Here is a 20,250-nt window from a genome sequence, read left to right on the forward strand (position 1 = left end):
ACTTACCAGGGAGACGATCAGAAGGTCATTATGTAAAACAGTACAAGCTTTCCAGTTGAAGTCCCACCTATCTGGTTCCCTAGGTGGCTTCTGAAGTATACTTTTGAAGACCACATGAGGTTCCTTGGGATATAGCATTAAATAATTGATTGTATTAATTGCATAGCATGCCAGGTGCCTGTAAATCCTTGACAAACTGAAGCACTAGGTATTTATTGATAGTGGTAGTGCTAAACTAGAAAATTTCTGGAATAGGAGAAGTAGAAAGAGTGGTACTGATGTTGATGGGGTGGAGGTGGTGATTCTGAATATTCAGGGATCAAGGGACTTGAGATGGGAAGTATAGAAAGAGGAGGCAGGAGCACACCAAGATGAACTTTGCCTACTTTGCCATTTTATCTAGAGCTAACATACGATATGGCACACTGTTTAATGGTGAAAACTGTTCATCTTTGGCTAAGGTGGTGGGGTGGTCTTTGGTGTCATCCATGGTCATTTTAGAGAAAGGAAAGGAGAGGTTGATGGAAAGAGCGAGTTGATGGACCTGGAGAGGGGCAGAGGCAATGAGTAAAGCTACCTTTCTTGGATGAATATACCCATGGCAGATGGTACCTAAAAATATTAAAAGTAAAGTGATGAGGATAGAAGGAGACAAAAGAGGAATAAGGTGAGTAAGAGATAAGATGGAGAAGAGTGTTGTTCAGTAAAAGGTGTAATATGTCACTGGAATATAGTTTGGATGCCCTGTCAGGAGGTCTGGGAAGTAAAAATTCAAGATCATCTTGATTAATACTTGTTTAAAACTTGTACTAATGAGTATGAGGCAAATTATATTTAATTATTTTACTAATCATATCTTACTCAATAATTTAAATGTGATACTTTTCTTGAAAAATTATGTACTATTAATATAAAAGTGTGTACTGAAATCAGTAAAATCAAATTTAGTTGATTCTTTACCAAATAGTGATAATGTTCTTGAATAAAAAATTTCATTCTTTGCCTTTTGAGCAAGCCATTCAACAGAATTTCAGAAAACAGATAAAAGAACGTTCTCAAGGATTTTATAGGTCCAGCTAGCTGTGCTACTGGCAGCAAAAAGAGAGATCAGATATACTGAGATCAAATATTAATTGCTAATTTGGAAAAGACACAGGTGGTCACTAGAACATCAAGTACCTTTTTTTTTTTTTAATTTTTTTTTCAACGTTTTTTATTTATTTTTGGGACAGAGAGAGACAGAGCATGAACGGGGGGAGGGGCAGAGAGAGAGGGAGACACAGAATCAGAAACAGGCTCCAGGCTCCGAGCCATCAGCCCAGAGCCTGACGCGGGGCTCGAACTCACGGACCGCGAGATCGTGACCTGGCTGAAGTCGGACGCTTAACCGACTGCGCCACCCAGGCGCCCCTAGTACCTTTTTTTTTTTTTTTATTTTAATTTTTTTTTTTTTTATTGAGAAGGAACGAACAGTTCTGTAACAATGCAAGTAAACTTAAGGTTTGTTTCAGAACAAATTGTACCTACGCAGTGCTGCTAGTACTAACTTGGTCAAAAGGCCTTACTTAAGCCAGAAGCTTTCAATTGGATAAATGACTTTTCTTTAAAAACTTTCTTACTGTGTTCTTATTTTTAATCTTAATAAAAAATTGTAAAAAATTGTAATATCTTACAAACATCAAAAGTTCCCATGAAATGAGACCTCAAAAACAGGTTACTATTCTGTTGCAAACTTTGATCTACTGTAAAGCTGCTTTTTAAAAATGGCTTAAGTGCTAATCTTTTGTTGTTGTTGGAATGTCTTTTGAATTGGAATCTTAGTTTTTTAGTATCAATGAAGATTTAATTTCTCAGCATCTATACAATGCCAACTATTTGAAAACGATTTCTCTGATCTCAGTCTCATAGCAAATGAGAAAAACAATCTTGTTTTTTGGATGATATGGTTATACTTATTAATATGTAAAAGTTTTGCTTTCCTTTTGTTTTCAGTGAGTCAATACATTTGCTATGGTATAAAGAGAACATTCCTGAGGGTAGAGATTATTTAAACTTAATCTGCATCCAATTGACTTTTAAATTAAAAAACCCAACAACCTATTATTCTTAATTCTGTATGTCACAATTATGATTATTCAGTGGATTGTGATCATTTACTATGTAAAAATTAGAGACCAACAGTGAATATCCCTCATATAAATCTGAGCTTCAGGACCAGCAAACCTTTGCACCGTTTATTATTGCTTCCTTAATGTCCACAAAGGTTTTCCCGTCTTCAGTCATTACTGCTAATCAGCCTGAGAGTGACAGATATTATATGGCTCAATTAAAAATGCCAGTGCCATCGGCCTTAGCCTCCTGGGTATCGTGACTATTTGTGTTACGTTTCATAATTTTATTTCTGGTTGTTCTGTGACAATTTCCTGTTTAGAGACAGTTTCCCTTACAACGATTGTGAGCTACTTAATAGGGCCTACATATGCATACCTTTGTGTTTCTGAGGCTAAATATATATATATATATACATATATACATATATATATATGTATATATGTATATAATGTCTGGAACATAATACCCCTCCATAGATCTTTGTTTATTATATATAAATGAGCATCTAGAAATTTATATATCTATATGTATTTGAAGCATAAATCTTTGAGGATATGCCATCGTTACATTTTTATTTTTCAGGTGTTTACTTCCCTCTTTTCTTCAACAGTTGGTAGTATTTCTCCTTGGGGAAGAGTGTATGCCAAGGAGAAATGCTGTGGCAAAGTGCCATTCAGGCAGGTTTACTATTCTGGGCTCCTGAAGTGATTTGTTTCTTTGTTGGTTACAAAGTCAGAGATAACTATTCATATATATCAGCCTAGACTGAAGATGGTTGGCAATGAGTGAGGTTTCTTCCAGGATTAAGGCCATTTTGACATCTATCAAGAAGATGGAATGGGAGTGCTAGAGGGAAATAGAAACTTAACACGGGTGGAAAACGAGTAGCCCACAGTCTTCTGTCTTAAGGGGCTTCTTCAATCACTTTCTGGTGACAAAAATGAAAGTGGTGCAATTGTTCTTTTGCAAAGGTGGACTCTTTTGATGTCTGATCACTTCTGGCTAAATGATTATTTGTATTTACCACATCTTTCCCCCAGGAGATGGAGGCCTTTGGCATTCAATAATAAGGCCTAATTAATTGAAATCAATACAACATGCTTAGTATGCTACACAACACATATTTTTCTCTTTTATTTTTCTGGAAATAACACACATTTATTGGGAAAAATATACTCTACACAGCTAATATACCCTTATGCTGCTTAAGTACACAAGTCTGGAGCCTGCATTGAAAGATCGTGCAAAACTGCAATAGCACCGTTCTGCCTCTAGAGTTGGTATAATTTTTGGACTACCGGTGGTAAAAGCAGAAGCTGACCCACAAAAACATAATTAAACCCCAGAAATTTAAAATGTCAAGGCCACATTCACCAAGTAAACAGTCATCTTTCTAGTTTACATTTTATGTTTTCATACCGTAGGGGGCACTGCCAAACAAACGTAATTCTATCGCGAGAAGGGAGAATTAGAAAGTAAATACAACGGGGGTTATCGCAGAGCGTCACACGTTCTTTTATTTACTTTTCGCGACACAACTGAACAGATGTTTTACTTTTAAAAAAAAAAACAAACAAACATCGAAGAGGTCAGGAACCCTTTCCTTCCGTCACTTCATCTCACCTGGAGTCTCATTAGCTCCCCAGACCAGCGCTCGGCCCCGCGGTCAGGCAGCCCCTGGAGAGCACTCAGTAAACTGCGCGGAGTCCAGGCACGAACACAGGGTGAGGAGGGTTCGCCAGTCTCTTCCCCACCATGGTTTGTGGACGTGGATTTTTGATACCTTACCAGTCTTCCCAGCTCGTCACTCAAGCCAAGAAAAGAGAGTAAAAAAGCAATAAGGGTAAAGAAGAAAACGGGTAAGACTCCTGGCAGCCGCGCGCGCACGCGCGCCAGGACCAAACGCGGAGACCAGGAGGCGGGGCCGAGGCGCCGGGCTGGAGCTCCGCCTCCTTCCCCCTCACCCCAGCCCCCCCGCGCAGGGGAGTGACTGACTCTCGCCAGCCCCTCCACGTCAATCAACCCTCCTCCTTCTCGCACTCTCTGCACCTTGTTATTAATCTCAATACCGATATCGCGCGGACGCCTCTCCCCCGGCCCTCGGGGGTGTGAACGTGTGTGAGCGAGAGCGAAGGCACCGAAAGCTAGCGTCTCTGTGCAGCAGCCTCGGGCCCGGCAGCAGCAGGCGCAGCAGCAACCCCCGCAGCGGCGACAGCCCCAGCGCCAGGAGGCCAAGGCCAAGGCCAGGCTCTGCGCCGCTCTCGGAGTAATTGCCGCGGCTTCAGAGGCTGCGGGGGCGCAGCTTCCTCCGGCGGGGGGCCTTCGCGTCGGCGGCCGCGGCCGCGGGGCCTCTCCTGAGTGCCCAGGGTCACCGTCCCCGAAACCCGGCGGCGCGGCCCTTCGTCCCCCTCCCCGCCCCCAGTCCGTCTCCTCGCTCCGGTCAGCAGTCTTCTTCGCCGCCGCCTCTGCTGTTCCTCCGGCGGCCCGGCCCGGCCCGCCCGCCCCGCGTCCCCTCCGGCCGGTGCCTCTCCCCCCGGCGGGCTGCCTGCATGTCTTTGCTGCCCTCAGCCCCGCCGCCACCGCCGCCGCCGCCTCCCCCGCCGCCGCAGCACCAGCACCAGCAGCAGCCGCCCCGCCGCCGCCGCCGCCGTCGCCGCCCGGACCCCGGCGCGCTGAATGCAGGTGAGGAGGGGGCAAAGGCCCTCCGCGACCCCAGGCCCCCGCGCCTTTGCTTGCCCACCCGCCCGCGAGCCAGGTCCGGGCCCTGCCTGTCGCGGCCGCTTCCCTTCGGGGCGGGCGGGAGTGAGGCCCGCCCGTGGGTGTTTGTGTTTGCGTCTGCGGCCGCGGCTTCGGAGGGGAAGCATCTGTGGGGGCCTGGTGCGCGCGCGCGCGTGTTTGTGTGTGTGTGTCTGTTTCCCCTGCCGCGGGGAAATGGCTGCTGTTGCTCCTTCTGGGCCAGAGGAAGAGAATGAGGTAGAGTGTTTTTGTGCCTCCGAGTAGAATCGAGAGTGTTGGGAAGAGGAGCGCGTCCCCGGGGAAATGAGGTGGGAGAGGGACAAATGTGCGTGTGGGTGTGCGAGTTGGGACCCTGGCCGGCGGGGAGGCTGCCTGAGGACCCAGAGCGAGTGGGTGTGTGTCGGGTGTGGGGCTGACCCGTATCGCTGTCGGAGGCGGCGAAGGTTCCGGGGTGTGTGTTGGGGGTGGGGGGCGGGGGTCAGCGCCCAGGGCCCTGGACTCTGGGGGTGGATTTCGTGTGTCTGGGACCCTCGAGTGGCGTGCCTCCCCCTACCCCCATTTTGTGGCTGAGGCTCCGGTGCCTCGCAGGTGAGCGCTGCTCGGGCTTCGACCCGGCCGGGGAGGGTGAGTGTGTGTGCGGCACACGCACGGCAGCCAGGCCGGGAGAGCTGCGGGTCGGGGCCGCGCCGCTGTTCCCGGGCCCGGCAGGAAGCGCGCCGGCCTGCAGCGCGGCCTAACCGCCTCGGCGCCCGCCCGCCAGCGCGCCAGCCTCCCGCCAGCCTTCTCGGACGCCTCCCGGGACGCCGGGCCCGCGGGGGCCCAGGGCGCTGCCTCGGGCCTGGGCAGGTGAGGGTCGGAGGCGGGACGCGCGGATTACCGTCGCCTCGGCCGCCTCCGCGTCTGCTAAGGGGAGGCGAAGGCATATTTTGGCGTTCGAACTGCAAGCTCTTCCCCTAGCCGACGGTGGGACCCGAGGGAAAGTGAATCAAAGCAGTGAATCTGGTGAATACGCGGTGTCCAGATCCCTTCTCTTCATCTTTCCCTGAAGGCTGGGTGGAGGGACTAAGTGCACATTTTCAGTCTTCGTTGCCTGTTTTTTCGTGGATAAGATATATGCATCTTTTTAAGAAAAGAATTTTCTTGAGAGGCGGGGGCAGAAATGGAAGCTGGCTTCCCTGTTCTGTGGTGTTGGTGAGATTGGATCGATTTTGTACGTTTGAAATTGTTTTATCCTGCCTCCTAGGGGGAAAGGCGTGTACACGCCGAGCCGAGGAGGTCGTTGAGGAAGAGGAAGTTACTGTAGCTGTCATCGTCCTATTTAGCTTATAGGCTGTTTAGGTGGGTTGTTTTCAGGGAGTTTAGCTAAGCAGTTTGCACACGTTGGAAGCACAGTACTACATTTTAGGAGATACTACTTTATTGTCTCTACTTATCTTAATTGCCAATCAAGATAGTCGCTTACAAACAAGTTTTCACTCAGTCTTCCAAACCTAGATCAAACAGCCTTTATTTGCTTACCCAGTGGGTGTTTCTGGAAGGCTGTTTTGCAGAATGGAACTATAAAGCTCAACCTGCAAAGAGGTACACAGTGCAAATTAGACCCAAATATAAATTCGTATTTGGATAATTACTTGCTGATTTATTTTACTGCACCCTCTTTTCGTTTGCAGTTAGCGCATCTAGTTAAAGCCCTATAGATAAAGTCATGATACAGATTTGATCCTCGCAGACCATGCTGTATATAATGGCCAGATAGCTCCATTTCTAAACCTGGTTTCACAAAGAAATGTTCCAGGCTGTTCACTGGGAGGGAAGAAAAAGAGTGAAGGAGAGCTGTTTTCTAAGACCATTGCAGGAAAAACAACACTTGTAGTTAAGTGGAAAAAAGGACTTGTTTTACAGACCTCAGAACTCTGGCTGTGCCCTATTTCTTAGCAGTTTGACCTTAGCAAGTTACCTAATGTGTGTCAGCCTCTGTTTTCTCATTTGTAACAAGGAGATAATACATTTATAGTAAGGTTGTCCTGGGGGTAGGATGAGAAAACTTGTTTGGCACATAGTAGATGCTTAGTTAAATATTCTTCTTCCTGCAGCCCTGATTGTGGGCATTGAAACACATGTTTAAGTACAAATACCCGTTTGGTAACTGAGAACAATATTATGTAACTGTAAGTTAAAAAATCACAATAGAACATTTCGGAGTCCTTCGATATACATAAGGTATATATAAACAACTCTTGATGTTGTATTTTGTCTTTTTCCTAGAAATAAGGCTATCATTAAAGTAGCCTACTACATTAGTTTATAGAGGCTATCTAGTCATACTTTTTTTCCCTAGTATTTTTGAATAGGCCATCGCAGTTTCTTTACTTTTTATGAATTCTTACTATGTAGCCCTGGAAATAGTGCCTTAAGCTGTATACAGCACATACATGCTCCCATACAGTCAAGCATTAAAATGGATCAAGGAATCAGAGTTTACCTTTATACAAAAGTGTAAGTGCCAAAAAAATTGCTGTGTAATTCTTTTAGTTCATGTTGACTGATTTGGTAAACAAAACCCTCTTGGAATATTTTCCTGAATAGCTTAAGGAAAAATCCTCAATCAACTTTCAATAGTTTTCCATTTTTATTATTTTGTTTGGAGTCGTAAATGTGTTTTTCATTTCATTTTAATTGTATTTTGGTGGGAAAAAATGATTTGCAATTTAAGGTAAAGGCAGTGGAGAAGTTGAAAGGATTTTTTTTTTCTTTTTTTCTTTTTTTTTCTGGTGAGGGCAGGGTGAAGAGGATGTTGAGAGAAGTTTCATTGGTTTAAGTTTGTAATATCTATTTACTAATGCAGGGCTCCCAGTTAGGCCTTATTTATATTTATATCAACAATGCTAAGGTTAAAAAAAACCAAACAAACTAGTATAGTTCCAAAATTTCGACACTTTTGTGAAGGAGAGTAGAATGCAAAATATCATGGTTTTGTTAAAGTGTGTCTTATGGTTGTGTGTGCATTTACAATGAACAGAATTAATCTGCCATATGGTTATATTTAAAGGAAGAATTAGGGGCGCCTGGGTGGCTCGGTCGGTTAAGTGTCCGACTTCAGCTCAGGTCATGATCTCACGGTCGGTGAGGTCGAGCCCCGCATCGGGCTCTGTGCTGACCGCTCAGAGCCTGGAGCCTGTTTCAGATTCTGTGTCTCCCTCTCTCTCTGCTCCTCCCCTGTTCATGCTCTGTCTCTCTCTGTCTCAAAAATAAATAAATGTTAAAAAAAAAAATTAAAAAATAAATAAAGGAAGAATTAATTCTTCCTTAAGGATTATGAATGATAATAAAATGAGTAAATATACTAAAACTATAATTTTTAATACTTTAAAAACAATGAAATAGAAATTAATTTTGTCCTTAACTAGGGCAAACATTTGCTATTACAAATTAAACATTATGAATTACAGTGTTTTAAAACACTTCATAATTTTTTAATTTGTTAAAATTGAGGAAAACCTTTTTTGTTTTGGCTTTTATATTTTTAACGTTTTAAAATTTATCTATTAGATTTGAATCAGTTAACATACAGTATAGTATTGGTTTCAGGAGTAGAATTTAGTGATTCATCACTTACATATAACATCCAGTGCTCATCCTGACCAGTGCCCTCTTTAATGCCCATCACCCATTTAGCCCATTCCCCCAGCAACCTCCCCTCAAGCAACCCTCAGTTTCTTCTCTTTATTTTAGAGTCTCTTATCGTTTGCCTCCCTCTCTGTTTTTATCTTATTTTTTCTTCCCTTCTCCTATGTTCATTTGTTGTGAGGAAAACATTTCTTGGTAATCATGAAAGTACTGAATATTAAGACATGTGGACAGTAAAATTTATTAACAGTGGAACTGCTCATTCTCTCGTTGTTTAAAGTAATTATGTTACAACAAAACCAAGGTGGAAAATTGTTTTAAAATTTAATGTTACTTAAATGGGCTTTTAAACAGTCTTTCCAAAACATCCCTTATAAATGTCTTTAATTAGGGGGAATTGAAATACTTAAACTTGTGCACATATTACTTTGGATAATGTTAAGTAGAGTAATAAATACACCAGAATTTCAGTGGCTTCACACATGTAAGTTTGTATTTTGCTCACGTGTAACAGTTCTGTGCAGGTGCTCCTGGTTAGCAGACTTGTTGCTTTCCTCTGTGTGGTATTTGAGGGACCCTGACTCCTTATATCTATGTATGGTTCCACCATTCTTTAGGGCCTTGGAGCCCTGCATGTTGCTTACTGGCCTTTTAAGAACTCCCAGACTTAAAGTGACCAACATCTGCCCACATTTGATTGGTGAGAAGTTGTCACAGAGCCTTATTGGAATGCAAGGGAGATGGGAATGTAGTCCCCAGATGGTGGACAGCTTGGGGCATTTCATGATGTTGTTTTAGATGGTAGCATATATTTATATTCTGTCAGAAAGGTGAGTTATAATACTTAAAAATTGCTTTCCATCTTCAAAGAGTAAAATTGGGCCCGGTGGGGTGAGAAGGAAGGAGTTAAAGCCACAAGAGGAGGAAGAGCTCTTTTCTGTGAGGACTTTGAATGACAAGTGAAATCATGCTATTTAAAGAGAGAAATTTCACAGAGAACATAACAATTGGATTTTATAACCTTTAGTAGGTCTCTCCTTTACTGTCTAGTTATCTACTCTCATTGTGGTCTACTGGGTTCTGGCTGTTGGAGCTTTTTTCTCTGTACTTTGAAATCCATTGAATTTCAGTTTCTGGGTTATAGTTTCTCGGCAAACAGTTTTGAATTTTTACTTTCTATTAGGATAAAATATTATTAACTTTAAGGAAATTTTGTGGACCTTACTATGTTTTACTGTTTGCTGTTGCAGTTTTTGTTATTCTAAAGTCATCTTAATATATGTGAGACTTCACCCTGAAAGAACAATAAAATCATCAAATAAACAACAAAGGTTTAATTATTAACTTTGTGCTCATGTTTCATGATGAAGATATTACAATTTTCTTTGATTAACTGCACTAACACTGAGCCTGTTAAGAGAATTTTATCTCTGGACAACTTTAATTTTAATTGAATTACAAGTTACTCTTTCATTACTTAGGATTATTGTAATGTGAAAACTTAGTGCTGTGTTCTCCTTCACTTATTTTTATTTTGAACAGTTTGGTTAGGGATCTATAGGAGTTTTATCTATCTATCTATCTATCTATCTATCTATATTCCCCAAAAGGAAGACTTTTGAGTAGTCTTGTTAACTTCTCCCTGGTACATATTTTTAACATTTTGCATTTTGAAAATTTAAGCCCTTATTTGAGGGCCCATTCTGTATCCATTATTATACTTGATTCTAAAGAGAAGTATGAAAGAACTAGAAGAAACCCTTGCAAAACTTGTAGGTTATGAGTAAAGGAGATAAAACATATGATTTAGTTATTTCAAAACATTTAATGAACAAGCCCAAGTCACTACAGTATAAACTGTTGCAGACATTCTGTGAAGGAGTAACATGAAATGGAATGGTGGGTGGGTCAGGGACTACTTAAATTGAGAGAATTTTTTTGGTAACAGCTTTTTTGAAATAGAATTCATTTACCATAGAAATAGCCCATTTAAATAACTAGTAGTGTATAGTATATTCACAGTAGTGCAGCCATCACCACAGTTTTAGAACATTTTAATCACCTGAAATACAAATCCTGTATCCTTTAAGAGTACCCCCCCCCCCCCCCGCGCCATTCTCCCATATGCTTACTTCTAGGCAATCACTGATCTGCTTTCTGACTATATTCGCCTATTCTGAACATTTCATACAAATGTAACTGTAGTGTAATATATGGTCTTTTATTTATTTATTTTTTTAACGTTTATTTATTTTTGAGACAGAGAGAGAGCATGAACGGGGGAGGGAGAGGGAGACACAGAATCCGAAGCAGGCTCCAGGCTCTGAGCCATCAGCCCAGAGCCGGATGCGGGGCTCAAACTCGCGGACCACGAGATGGTGACCTGAGCTGAAGTCGGAGGCTTAACCGACTGAGCCACCCAGATGCCCCAGTATGTGGTCTTTTATTACAGGCTTGTTTCACTTTGTTTTCAAGGTTTCATTCATGTTACAGTACTCATTCTTTTTATGGTTGCATAATATACCTTCATATGGATAAATACTACATTTTGTTTATCAGCTAATGGACATTTGGTTTGTTTTTACTTTTTGGCTATTATATAAGTAATTCAGGTATGAACTTCATATACAAGTTTTTGTGTACATAGTTTTTAGCCCTCTTGAATATATGCCAAGGAGTGGAATTGCTGGATCATATGGTACTTCTGTGTTTGCTTTTTTTTCTGTGTTTTTAATTTTTTAAAAAATGTTTATTTTGATAAAGAGCACAACAAGCAGGGGAGGAGCAGAGAGAGAATCCCAGCAGGAACCGTGTTGTCAGCACAGAGCCTGATGCCAGGCTGGAATTCACAAACTATGAGATCATGACCTGAGCCAAAATTAAGAGTCGGATGCTTAACCAACTGAGCCAATCAGGCACCCCTTGTTTTTTTTTTTTTTTAATTTTACTTTTTAAGTAATCTGTACACTCAGTGTGGGGCTCGAACTCACAACCCCGAAATAAAAAGTTGCATGCTCCACTAACCAAGCCAGCCAGGCACCCCATGGTGCCTTTATGTTTAAACTTTTGAGGAACTTCTGTTTTCCAAAGCACCCTTAATGTTTCACATCCCTACCAGCAGTGTAGGAGGGCTCCAGTTTCTCCACATTCTTGCCAACGTTTGTTATATCTGTCTTTTTGATCATAGCTTTCCTAGTGGGTGTTAAGTAGTATTTCATTGTGCTTTTGATTTGCATTTCCCTAAGGATGCTGTGTCTTTTCATTTGCTTATTGGCCATTTGTATAGCTCTACCTATCATCTATCATTTATCTATGTACTTATATTTGAGAGATGTGTATTCAAATCCTTTGCACATTTTTAAATTGTTATTTATCTTTTGATCACTGAGTTGTAAGAGTCCTTTGTATGTATAGAAAGCAGTCCTTTATCACATACATGATTTGCAAAAATTTCCCCCATTCAGTGAGTTGTCTTTTCAGTTTCCTGATGATGTCTTTTGAAGAAAAAAATTTTTAAGTTTTGATGAAGTCTAATCTAAGTTTTTGTTGCTTGTGTTTTTGGTGTCCTATCTAAGAAACCATTTACTAATCTGAGGTCATGGAGATTTATCCTTCTGTTTTGTCCTAGGAGTTTTTTTTTAGTTTCGGCACTTACATTTGATTTTTGATCCATTTTGAGTTGATTTCTGCATATGACCTGATGTAGGGAGTCTAACGTGGATATCCAGTTGTCCCGGTACCATTTTTTTGCCCATTTAATTGTCTTGTTATTCCTCTCAGATCAGTTAACTATAAACATGAGGGTTTATTTCTGGACTTAAAATTTTATTCCATTGATCTGTTTGATTTTCCTTATACCAAAGTACTGTCTTGACTGCTATAACTTTGTTATTGGAAAGTGTGAGTCCTCCAACTTTGTTCTTTTTCAAGTTTGTTTTGGCTATTTGGGGTGTCCTTTATTTCCATATGAATTTCAGAATCTCCTTGTCAATTTCTATAAAGAAGTCAGCTGGAATTTTGACGGAATTTTGTCAAATCTGTAGATCGATTTGGGGAGCATTGCCTTAACAGTACTGTCTTCCTGTTCACAAACATGACATCTTTCCATTTATTTAGATCTACTTTGATTTCTTTCAATAATATTTTGCAGTTTTTAGAGTCTAGGTTTTATACTTATTTTGCTGCCTTTATTCCTGAATATTTTGTTCTTTTAGATGCTGTTGTAAATGTAAATGTTTTATCTTTGGGTTCATTGCAAGTATATAAAAATACAATTGATTTTTGTCTATTGATCTTGTATCTTGTAACCTTGCTGAACTTAATAGGTCTAATACTGTTTTTGTTCATTACATAGGATTTTCTGTATAACAAAGGTCATATCACCTGTAGAGATAGTTTTTACTTCTTTTTTAATCTGGATGTGTTTTGTTTCATTTTCTTGTCTAATTATCTCGGCTGAAACCTCCAGGACCTTGTTGAAAAGAAGTGTCAAGAACAGATACCTTGTCTTGTTCCTGATCTTGGGGGAGAGCATTCAGTCTTCCACTATTAAGTATGGTGTTAGCTGTGAGGTTTTAATAGATGCTCTTTGCTAGGTTGAGGAAGTTCTGTAACTAGTTTGTTGAATGTTTTTCTCATGAAGGGATCTTGGGGCATTAGGGTTGTTTTTGAGGGAAATACGGAATATGAATTACAAAAGTGAAGATACTGTGTCCAGTAATGAGGGCCTAGCTTTCCCTACCCTCTTTTTCCTTCTTCCTTTTTTCCTCTCCTCCCTACTCCTTTATGTTCTCTAATGTTTTCCCATTGACCCATTTGCACACTTGGAGGGTTCTTAATCCTTTTCTGAAGATTTTCTGAATAACTTACATCCTTGAGGAGCAGTGGAGAATATTGTTTCTTTTGAAAAACATTCAGTAAAAATGGGATGTTTTCCCGTGATTACATTAATAGCTAGTTTGGTGGGGGATACAAGAAGCAGAGAGAATACTGAATCATAAATGAAGAACTAATCATAGAATTAAAAAGATGGGAGTAAACTTTTGTGATATCAAGGGTATGGTGTTTTTTGTTTTTAAGTTTAAGAGAGAGCGAGCATCCCAAGCAGGCTCTATTTTGTCAGCACAGAGCCTGACATGGGGCTTGAACTCACGAACTGCCAGATCATGACCTGAGTCGAAATCGAGAGTTGGATGCTTAACCGACTGAGGCACTCCAGCATCCCAAGGGTATGGTTAATGAAGAATTCCATGTTTACTTTGAACCTGGTTGTTACCAGACTTTCCCCCCAAATATTTCAGCATGAATAGTTTTGGTTTTGTAAGTTTTCTAAAAAACTTGATAGCTTTCTTAGGAAATTTTACTCTGCAAAGTAAGGTTATGTTTCAGTTGATGTGATTACCCTTTAATTTTTGGAACTTTAATTGTATTTATATGCAGTTAAATTCTGATTCGGTAAATACTTTTTATTTTATCTATTTAGTTTAAAATTTTAATGTTTATTTATTTTTGAGAGAGAGAGAGCGCAAGCTAGCAGGGGAGGGACAGAGAGAGAGACAGAGACAGAATCTGAAGCAGGCTCCAGGCTCTGAGCTGTCAGCACAGAGCCCAACATGGAGCTCGAACTCACAAGCATGAGATCATGGCCTGAGCTGAAGTTGGCCGCTTAAGCACCTGAGCCACCCAGGTGCCCCTCAATAAGTATTTTTTAAAAATGTTATTTCTCTGCATGTTATAAGTCTCAGAAGTTAAGTAACTTTGGGTTTAGCCAAGAATCTTCCTGTTTACAAGTCAGAATTGCAAAGTGGTGATAGATTTTTTGTTTTGTATTCTCTTTTGTAGTAGGATACATTTCATTTTTTTTAGATCATGTTAAAATCTCATTGTAGATAAAAATTTATTTTTAAGTTTTTTGAAGAAATAAGTGGTTTACTTTGTTGTGAGAGACTCATCATTCATACTGAATAGATACCAGGTGATTTGAGGCTGTTCATATGTATTTATTAATAATAGAAATTGGTGACACCAAGTAAAAGTTATAGCACTTTATCTTTTATCTTTTTCCCCCAAATTACTTAGAGTCTCTAAATGAGTAGTGTAGATCAGAGTTCTGTAATACTAGTAACTATTAAGAGAATAGAACTAAATTTAGGGTATACCAACTGTAAATGTCTCTTTATACAAAGACTTTCTTGAGATCTTTATATATTTATGGCTGTGTGACCATAATGCTTATATTTAAAGAAAAACCAAAAAAACTGGCATGAATATGTTCTGTTATAGGTTCATATTATTAGTTCAGTCTTCTGCAACTTATGAAATAATCTATTGTGAATAATGTACCAAATGATAATGTTGAAACAGTGTAAAAATTTTAATCACTTTAAAGTAACTAATAAATAAGAAGCTTCTACTGGCTATCAGCTATTGTATTCAGGGTTCTGGGTAATAGAAAGTTTGGAATAGTTTCTTCTAGGAAATGGAACAGATATTTATTGAGCTACTGAGTACTAAGGTTTGTGAAAGCCATCCGCTTCCCTTTAAGTGTGTCATCTAAATTCGTTTTCATGAAAATTCTGTGTATTAGAGTATGATTCTTATTCTACAGGTGGTTAATAATGTGAACCCTTGGATCCTTTACTTCCTAGCTCTTGGGAAACTTACTTCTCCATGCTTCAGTTTTCTCATCTGTAATGAGGAGATAATAATAGCTCTTATCTTACAGGGTTGTGAGAATTAAATCAAGTAATACCTATAAAAATTTTTTTAATGTTTATTTACTTTTGAAGGAGAGAGAGAAAGAGTGTGAGCAAGGGAGGGGCAGAGAGAGAGGGAGACACAGAATCCGAAGCAGGCTCCAGGCTCTGAGCTCTCAGCACAGAGCCCAATGTAGGGCTTGAACCCACAAACCGTGAGATCATGCCCTGAGCCCAAGTTGGATGCTTTACTGACTGAGCCACCCAGGCTCCCCCCCACCAAGTAATACCTATAAAGTGCTTAGAATAGTATGTGGCACATCTGTAGTAACAAAACAAAACTAAAAACAATATATGTTAGCCATTACTATTTTTTTTTTTTTTTAATCGGGAGCCATACAAGTTAAATAACCTGACTCCAAAATGCTCCAAAATAAAATTCCTCTTTTATTACTTACACATATAAGGGATTTACGTAAGCAATTTACGCCCAGATGAATAGTGAGTATAAGCAGAATATGCTAACTGACAAAAACCATTAAGTGCTATAACATACAGAGTACATATGGGTTGGTAATCTACAGGGATAAGGAGGAGATAGAAGTTGATCTCACCTTTATGGCTAGGATAAGGAAGGAAAGGAAAATGTAGTAGAACACTGCAGCATCCATTTTTGTTCCTTTAACTTCTATTCCTTTGTATACATCATCACTAGAGAAATCTTTGAAAAATTCATTTGACATTGCTTAAATCCCATTCCTAAAATCCTTTAGTAATAGTAATAGTTACTATTTTTTGGTTGCATACTATGTGTGCTAAGGGCCTTATATAGTGAATATCTTGGCTTTGTGGGTCACATTAAGATCTCTGTCCTATATTCTTTTTTTTTTTCGTCGTACTTCTTTATTCTTTCAACAGTCCTTTAAAAATATAAAACCATTTACTGCTGGCAAACCAAGCTGTAGTTTGCTGACCTCTCTGCTGGGAGATTTACATGATTTCTTGTTACAATCTTGGCAAAATTGATATTATTAATCCCTATTTTACAGTTGAGGAAACTGAAGCTTAGAGTGGCAAATTTGATGAAATTCATTTAGCAAGGAAATGACAGAGCTCAAATTCAGATTTAGGTCACTGGAATTCCTAAACCTGTGTGCTTTCCAGGATATCCTGCTGCTGCTTATTTCTTTTAGAAGAAAGTGGAGATTTCATAGAATTATATGTAAGACCCATTATGATCTTATCCTTGTGTACTTCTCCAGTTTTATCATTTATTACTCCTCTCTCCTGGACATATTCCCTAGACTTGCCATGTTGAGTGACTGATAGCCCAGTTTATGGTTTGCATGTGCCTATAGTATCGTACACTTTATGGCTTTTTTGATAATTCACCTTAGATAGTTTCTACTCTAGGAAACCTTGCCTGATGATTGTTCTAGTCCTTGCTTTTAGGCCCTTTCTGTGCTTCCGTAGCATCCTGTGCATTCCTTTTTGATAATATTTACTGGGTTGTCTTGTATTTACCTGGTTTCTGTTTCTACTTTTCTATTAAACTGTGAGTTTTTAAGGGCAGAAATACTTCACTTTGTAGCCCATGTGTTTATAAGGGTTAAATTCCTCCTACCGTGTATCAGTGTACTGAGTGTTTAGTATATATTAGGGGCTTAGTAACTGTTTACTAAATAAATGAATAATGAATGGCATTGCAAATGTAGAAATTACATCAACAAATACATAGTAGCAGAAAGACAAGTCCAGGTTCAAGTAGGAAAGAGAAATTTAGTTAATTTCTGGTTAATTTCCCTAGCTTCAGTAGAAACAAGGAGGCTGATAAGGCAAATTGGAACATGATTATTAGGGAGGGGTTTGAATGCCTAGGTAAGGAATTTTAGTTTTATCCTAGGTTCAACTCTGGAGTGACCAAGTGGTTTTTACATCTGTAAATTGAGATTCTCTTATTAATGACTGAATTTTGTTATAACGTTGTTTTAGATAATACTTCTAGGGCATAGCTATATATTACTTTTGATTACTCATAATTATTAATACCACTGTTAAACACATTCAGAGCATTGGGTGTTTTGAGCAGGTTGGTGGCAGGTTGAAATTATTTAAGAAGTTATCTGGTTGAGGTATGCAGAATCATTTGAAGTCAGAATGGGAGGAGGAAGGCTCTTTTTTAAAAGAGTTAAAATGCAAAGTGATTAAGTCAAGAAATAGATCTGTGTCAGTTGGGATAACTAGAGCTTTTAATAAAATGACACTGGTGATTGAATATGAAGGAAGAAGTCAGATGACTGAGAAATCAGAAGGAGGAGACAATTCGGGGAAGAAAATTATGAATTCAGTGTTAGACAAATTGATTAAAATTGGAATGATTTCTATTTTTGCCTGGATTTAGGCCCTAATTGCTTTATGCCTGAGTAATTAGAATAGCCTCATGATTGTTGTCCCTTTCTGCCTCTAATGGATGAGTGGTATATTTGGATATGGGTAGATGTTGGTGGTATGGACCCTTTTGCAGAAGGCTGTAGAGCCTTTTTAGAACAATGATTTTAAGCGAATAAAAGAAAATAAGATGAAAAAGGAACATGTTATATTAAAATACTAAAATATATAAAAACATTTGTGATATTAATATTGTGCCTTTTTGTTAATACATTTAAATTACAAGATCTAAATAACTACTATAATTTTGAAGTAGTGATATATATAGGTGATATTTTGAGATATTTGTAATAACTAATAACTTACGTTAGTGACCAAAATTACAGGTACTGCTAACATCATGGTACGTGTTTTAGCTCTAATTGAAAGAGGTACTAAATTTTCATTAGAGATGAGTGGAAGTGGTGATGTAATTTTTTTTCCAGACACCAGGTTAGTAATCTTTGCTTGTATTATGTTCTGGTTTCAAGCTATTTGTGTATTTTTGTCACAGTACTATGCTATTTTTTTTTTTTTTCAGGTGGCAACATTTTTTCATGTCTGCTTTTGGAAATAATATGTGCTCCCTAGATAAAAAAATGATATTGAAGACCATAATTTCCTGGTCATCTTATCTCATGGGAGATCAAAGACTGTTGGTAGTATGAACTGTTTTCTGTTTCTAGGCAATATGTACAATATATAACCACATAAACGTCCATAACTTACATGATTTTTAAATTTGCTTTCTGATTTAACAATGTATTGCCATTTTTTTGATCAGTAGATCTGCCCCATGCTTTTAAAAAAAATACAGCATTTTTAAAAAAGTGAGATATCACCATATTGCAAAAATCACTATTTTACAGTGTATACTTCAGTGGTCTTAGTATTTTCACTGTGTTGTGAACCACCACTGCTGTCTAATTTCAAAACATTTCCATCACCCTCAGAAGAAAACCTTATCCCTGTTAGTTATTCCTGTTTTCCTATTTCTTCATCTGTTGGCAATTACTAGTCTGCTTTTTCTCTTATGGATTTGCTAGGCATTAAATGTAAATGGAATCATACAATATGTGAATTTTTGTGTCTGGCTTCTTTCACTTAGTGTAATGTTTTAAAGATGATTTCATGTTGTAGCATGTACTAGTACTTCATTACTTTAAAAAAAATTTTTTTTAAATGTTTATTTTTGAGAGAGAGAGAGAGAGAGAGAGACAGAGACAGAGACAGAGTGTGAGCATGGGAAGGGCAGAGAGAGAGGGAGACACAGAGTCTGAAGCAGGCTCCAGACTCTGAGCTGGCAGCACAGAGCCTGATGCGGGACTTGAACCATGAACTGTGAGATCATGACCTGAGCCTAAGCCAGACGCTTAACCGACTGAGCCACCCAAGCGCCCAGTACTTCATTACTTTTTACGGCTGAATAATATGCTGTTATATGGGCATATCATATTTGGCTCGTTCATCTATCAACTGATAGACATTTGGGTTGTTTCCACTATTATATTATATTATATTATATTATATTATATTATTATTTCAACTATTATAAATAATTCTGCTCTAAGCATTTATTAACATATTTTTGTGTGGACATAGGTTTTCACTTCTCTTGGGTATATACCTAAGGGTGGAGTTACTGGATCACATGGCAGTTTGATTTTAATTTTTTGAAGACTGACAAACTTTTTCACAGCAGCTGTGTCATTTTACGTTTCCACACATTATGCTTTCTGATGGATGAATTGTAATCCATTTTATTGATGTGCTATAATTCAGTCCCCTACTGGTAAATTAATTGATTTCCTTATTTTTGACAATTAACACTAATGCAGAGAAAAGACACATAAATGTACCTTCACACTTTTTTAAAGGATTAATTTCTAGAAGTGAACTTGCTGGATTACAATGATTACACATTTAAAATTTTGAAATATCTTGTTGGGTTACCTTTTAGAGATGTATAAAATTATATTCCCATCAGTTGTGTAATGGGATGCCTGTTTCCCCAAACTCTTATTCATGTTATTAATCTTTGCTATTCTAATAATAAAGTCATACACTTTTAAAAAAAATTTTATATTTCTGTTTACCTTTCTTTTGGCCAATCTTTTGTGATTTGCCTGATTATGACCTTTACTTCCAATTTTTCTGTTGGGGTGTTGACATTTTTTTCTTATTGATTTGTAAAAGCTGTTTATATTTTAGAAACATTGCCTCATTATCCATTATAAATGTTAGAGATTTTGCTCCAGTTTCCTTTTGATCTTTTGACTTTATGACTTAGCTCTTTGCCTTACAGACATTAGATTTTTTTTATATTGTTTAATCTGCCATTTTTTAATAGTCTTTACTTTGTTTAGAAAAGTCTTCTGCACTCCAAGATTCTAAGATTATTCTGCATTTGCCTGCAGAAATGTTTTACTTATTTATTTATTTATTCCTCTGTAAATGTTTAGAATTAAATTTGTCATGTTTTAGTAGAGGAATCTTGGATTTTGTGGTTGGAGTCATCCATATTCAGATTTCAGTCTAGTCACTTACTCAGTGAGGTGTTGGATGTTTCACAACTTCTCTGTACTTCAGCTTTCTCATAAGCAAAATGGGAATTAATATGTAGTTTTAATTTTAGTAAAATTAAATGTGATAA

At 38.8% G+C, this 20,250-nt stretch overlaps 1 protein-coding gene across 4 annotated transcripts in view; it reads left to right on the plus strand.

Annotated features, from left to right (window-relative positions):
- The first annotated feature begins 4,237 nt into the window (after positions 1-4,237).
- CNOT6L (CCR4-NOT transcription complex subunit 6 like) overlaps positions 4,238-20,250 on the plus strand; it is a 120,396-nt gene continuing 104,383 nt past the window's right edge. The window contains exon 1 of one of the 4 annotated variants that reach the window (XM_058722168.1): positions 4,238-4,794. Coding sequence is in view for 3 of the 4 variants with exons in the window: in XM_058722169.1 (XP_058578152.1) it covers positions 5,081-5,085 (5 nt within the window). In the remaining variant the exon portion in view is untranslated. Of the gene's footprint in view, positions 4,795-4,880; positions 5,157-20,250 lie in introns of those variants that run through there. The other 3 variants (XM_058722169.1, XM_058722167.1, XM_058722166.1) reach the window with 3 other exon arrangements.

This window comes from Neofelis nebulosa, chromosome 3, assembly GCF_028018385.1.
Source record: "Neofelis nebulosa isolate mNeoNeb1 chromosome 3, mNeoNeb1.pri, whole genome shotgun sequence".
NCBI lineage: Eukaryota > Metazoa > Chordata > Mammalia > Carnivora > Felidae > Neofelis > Neofelis nebulosa.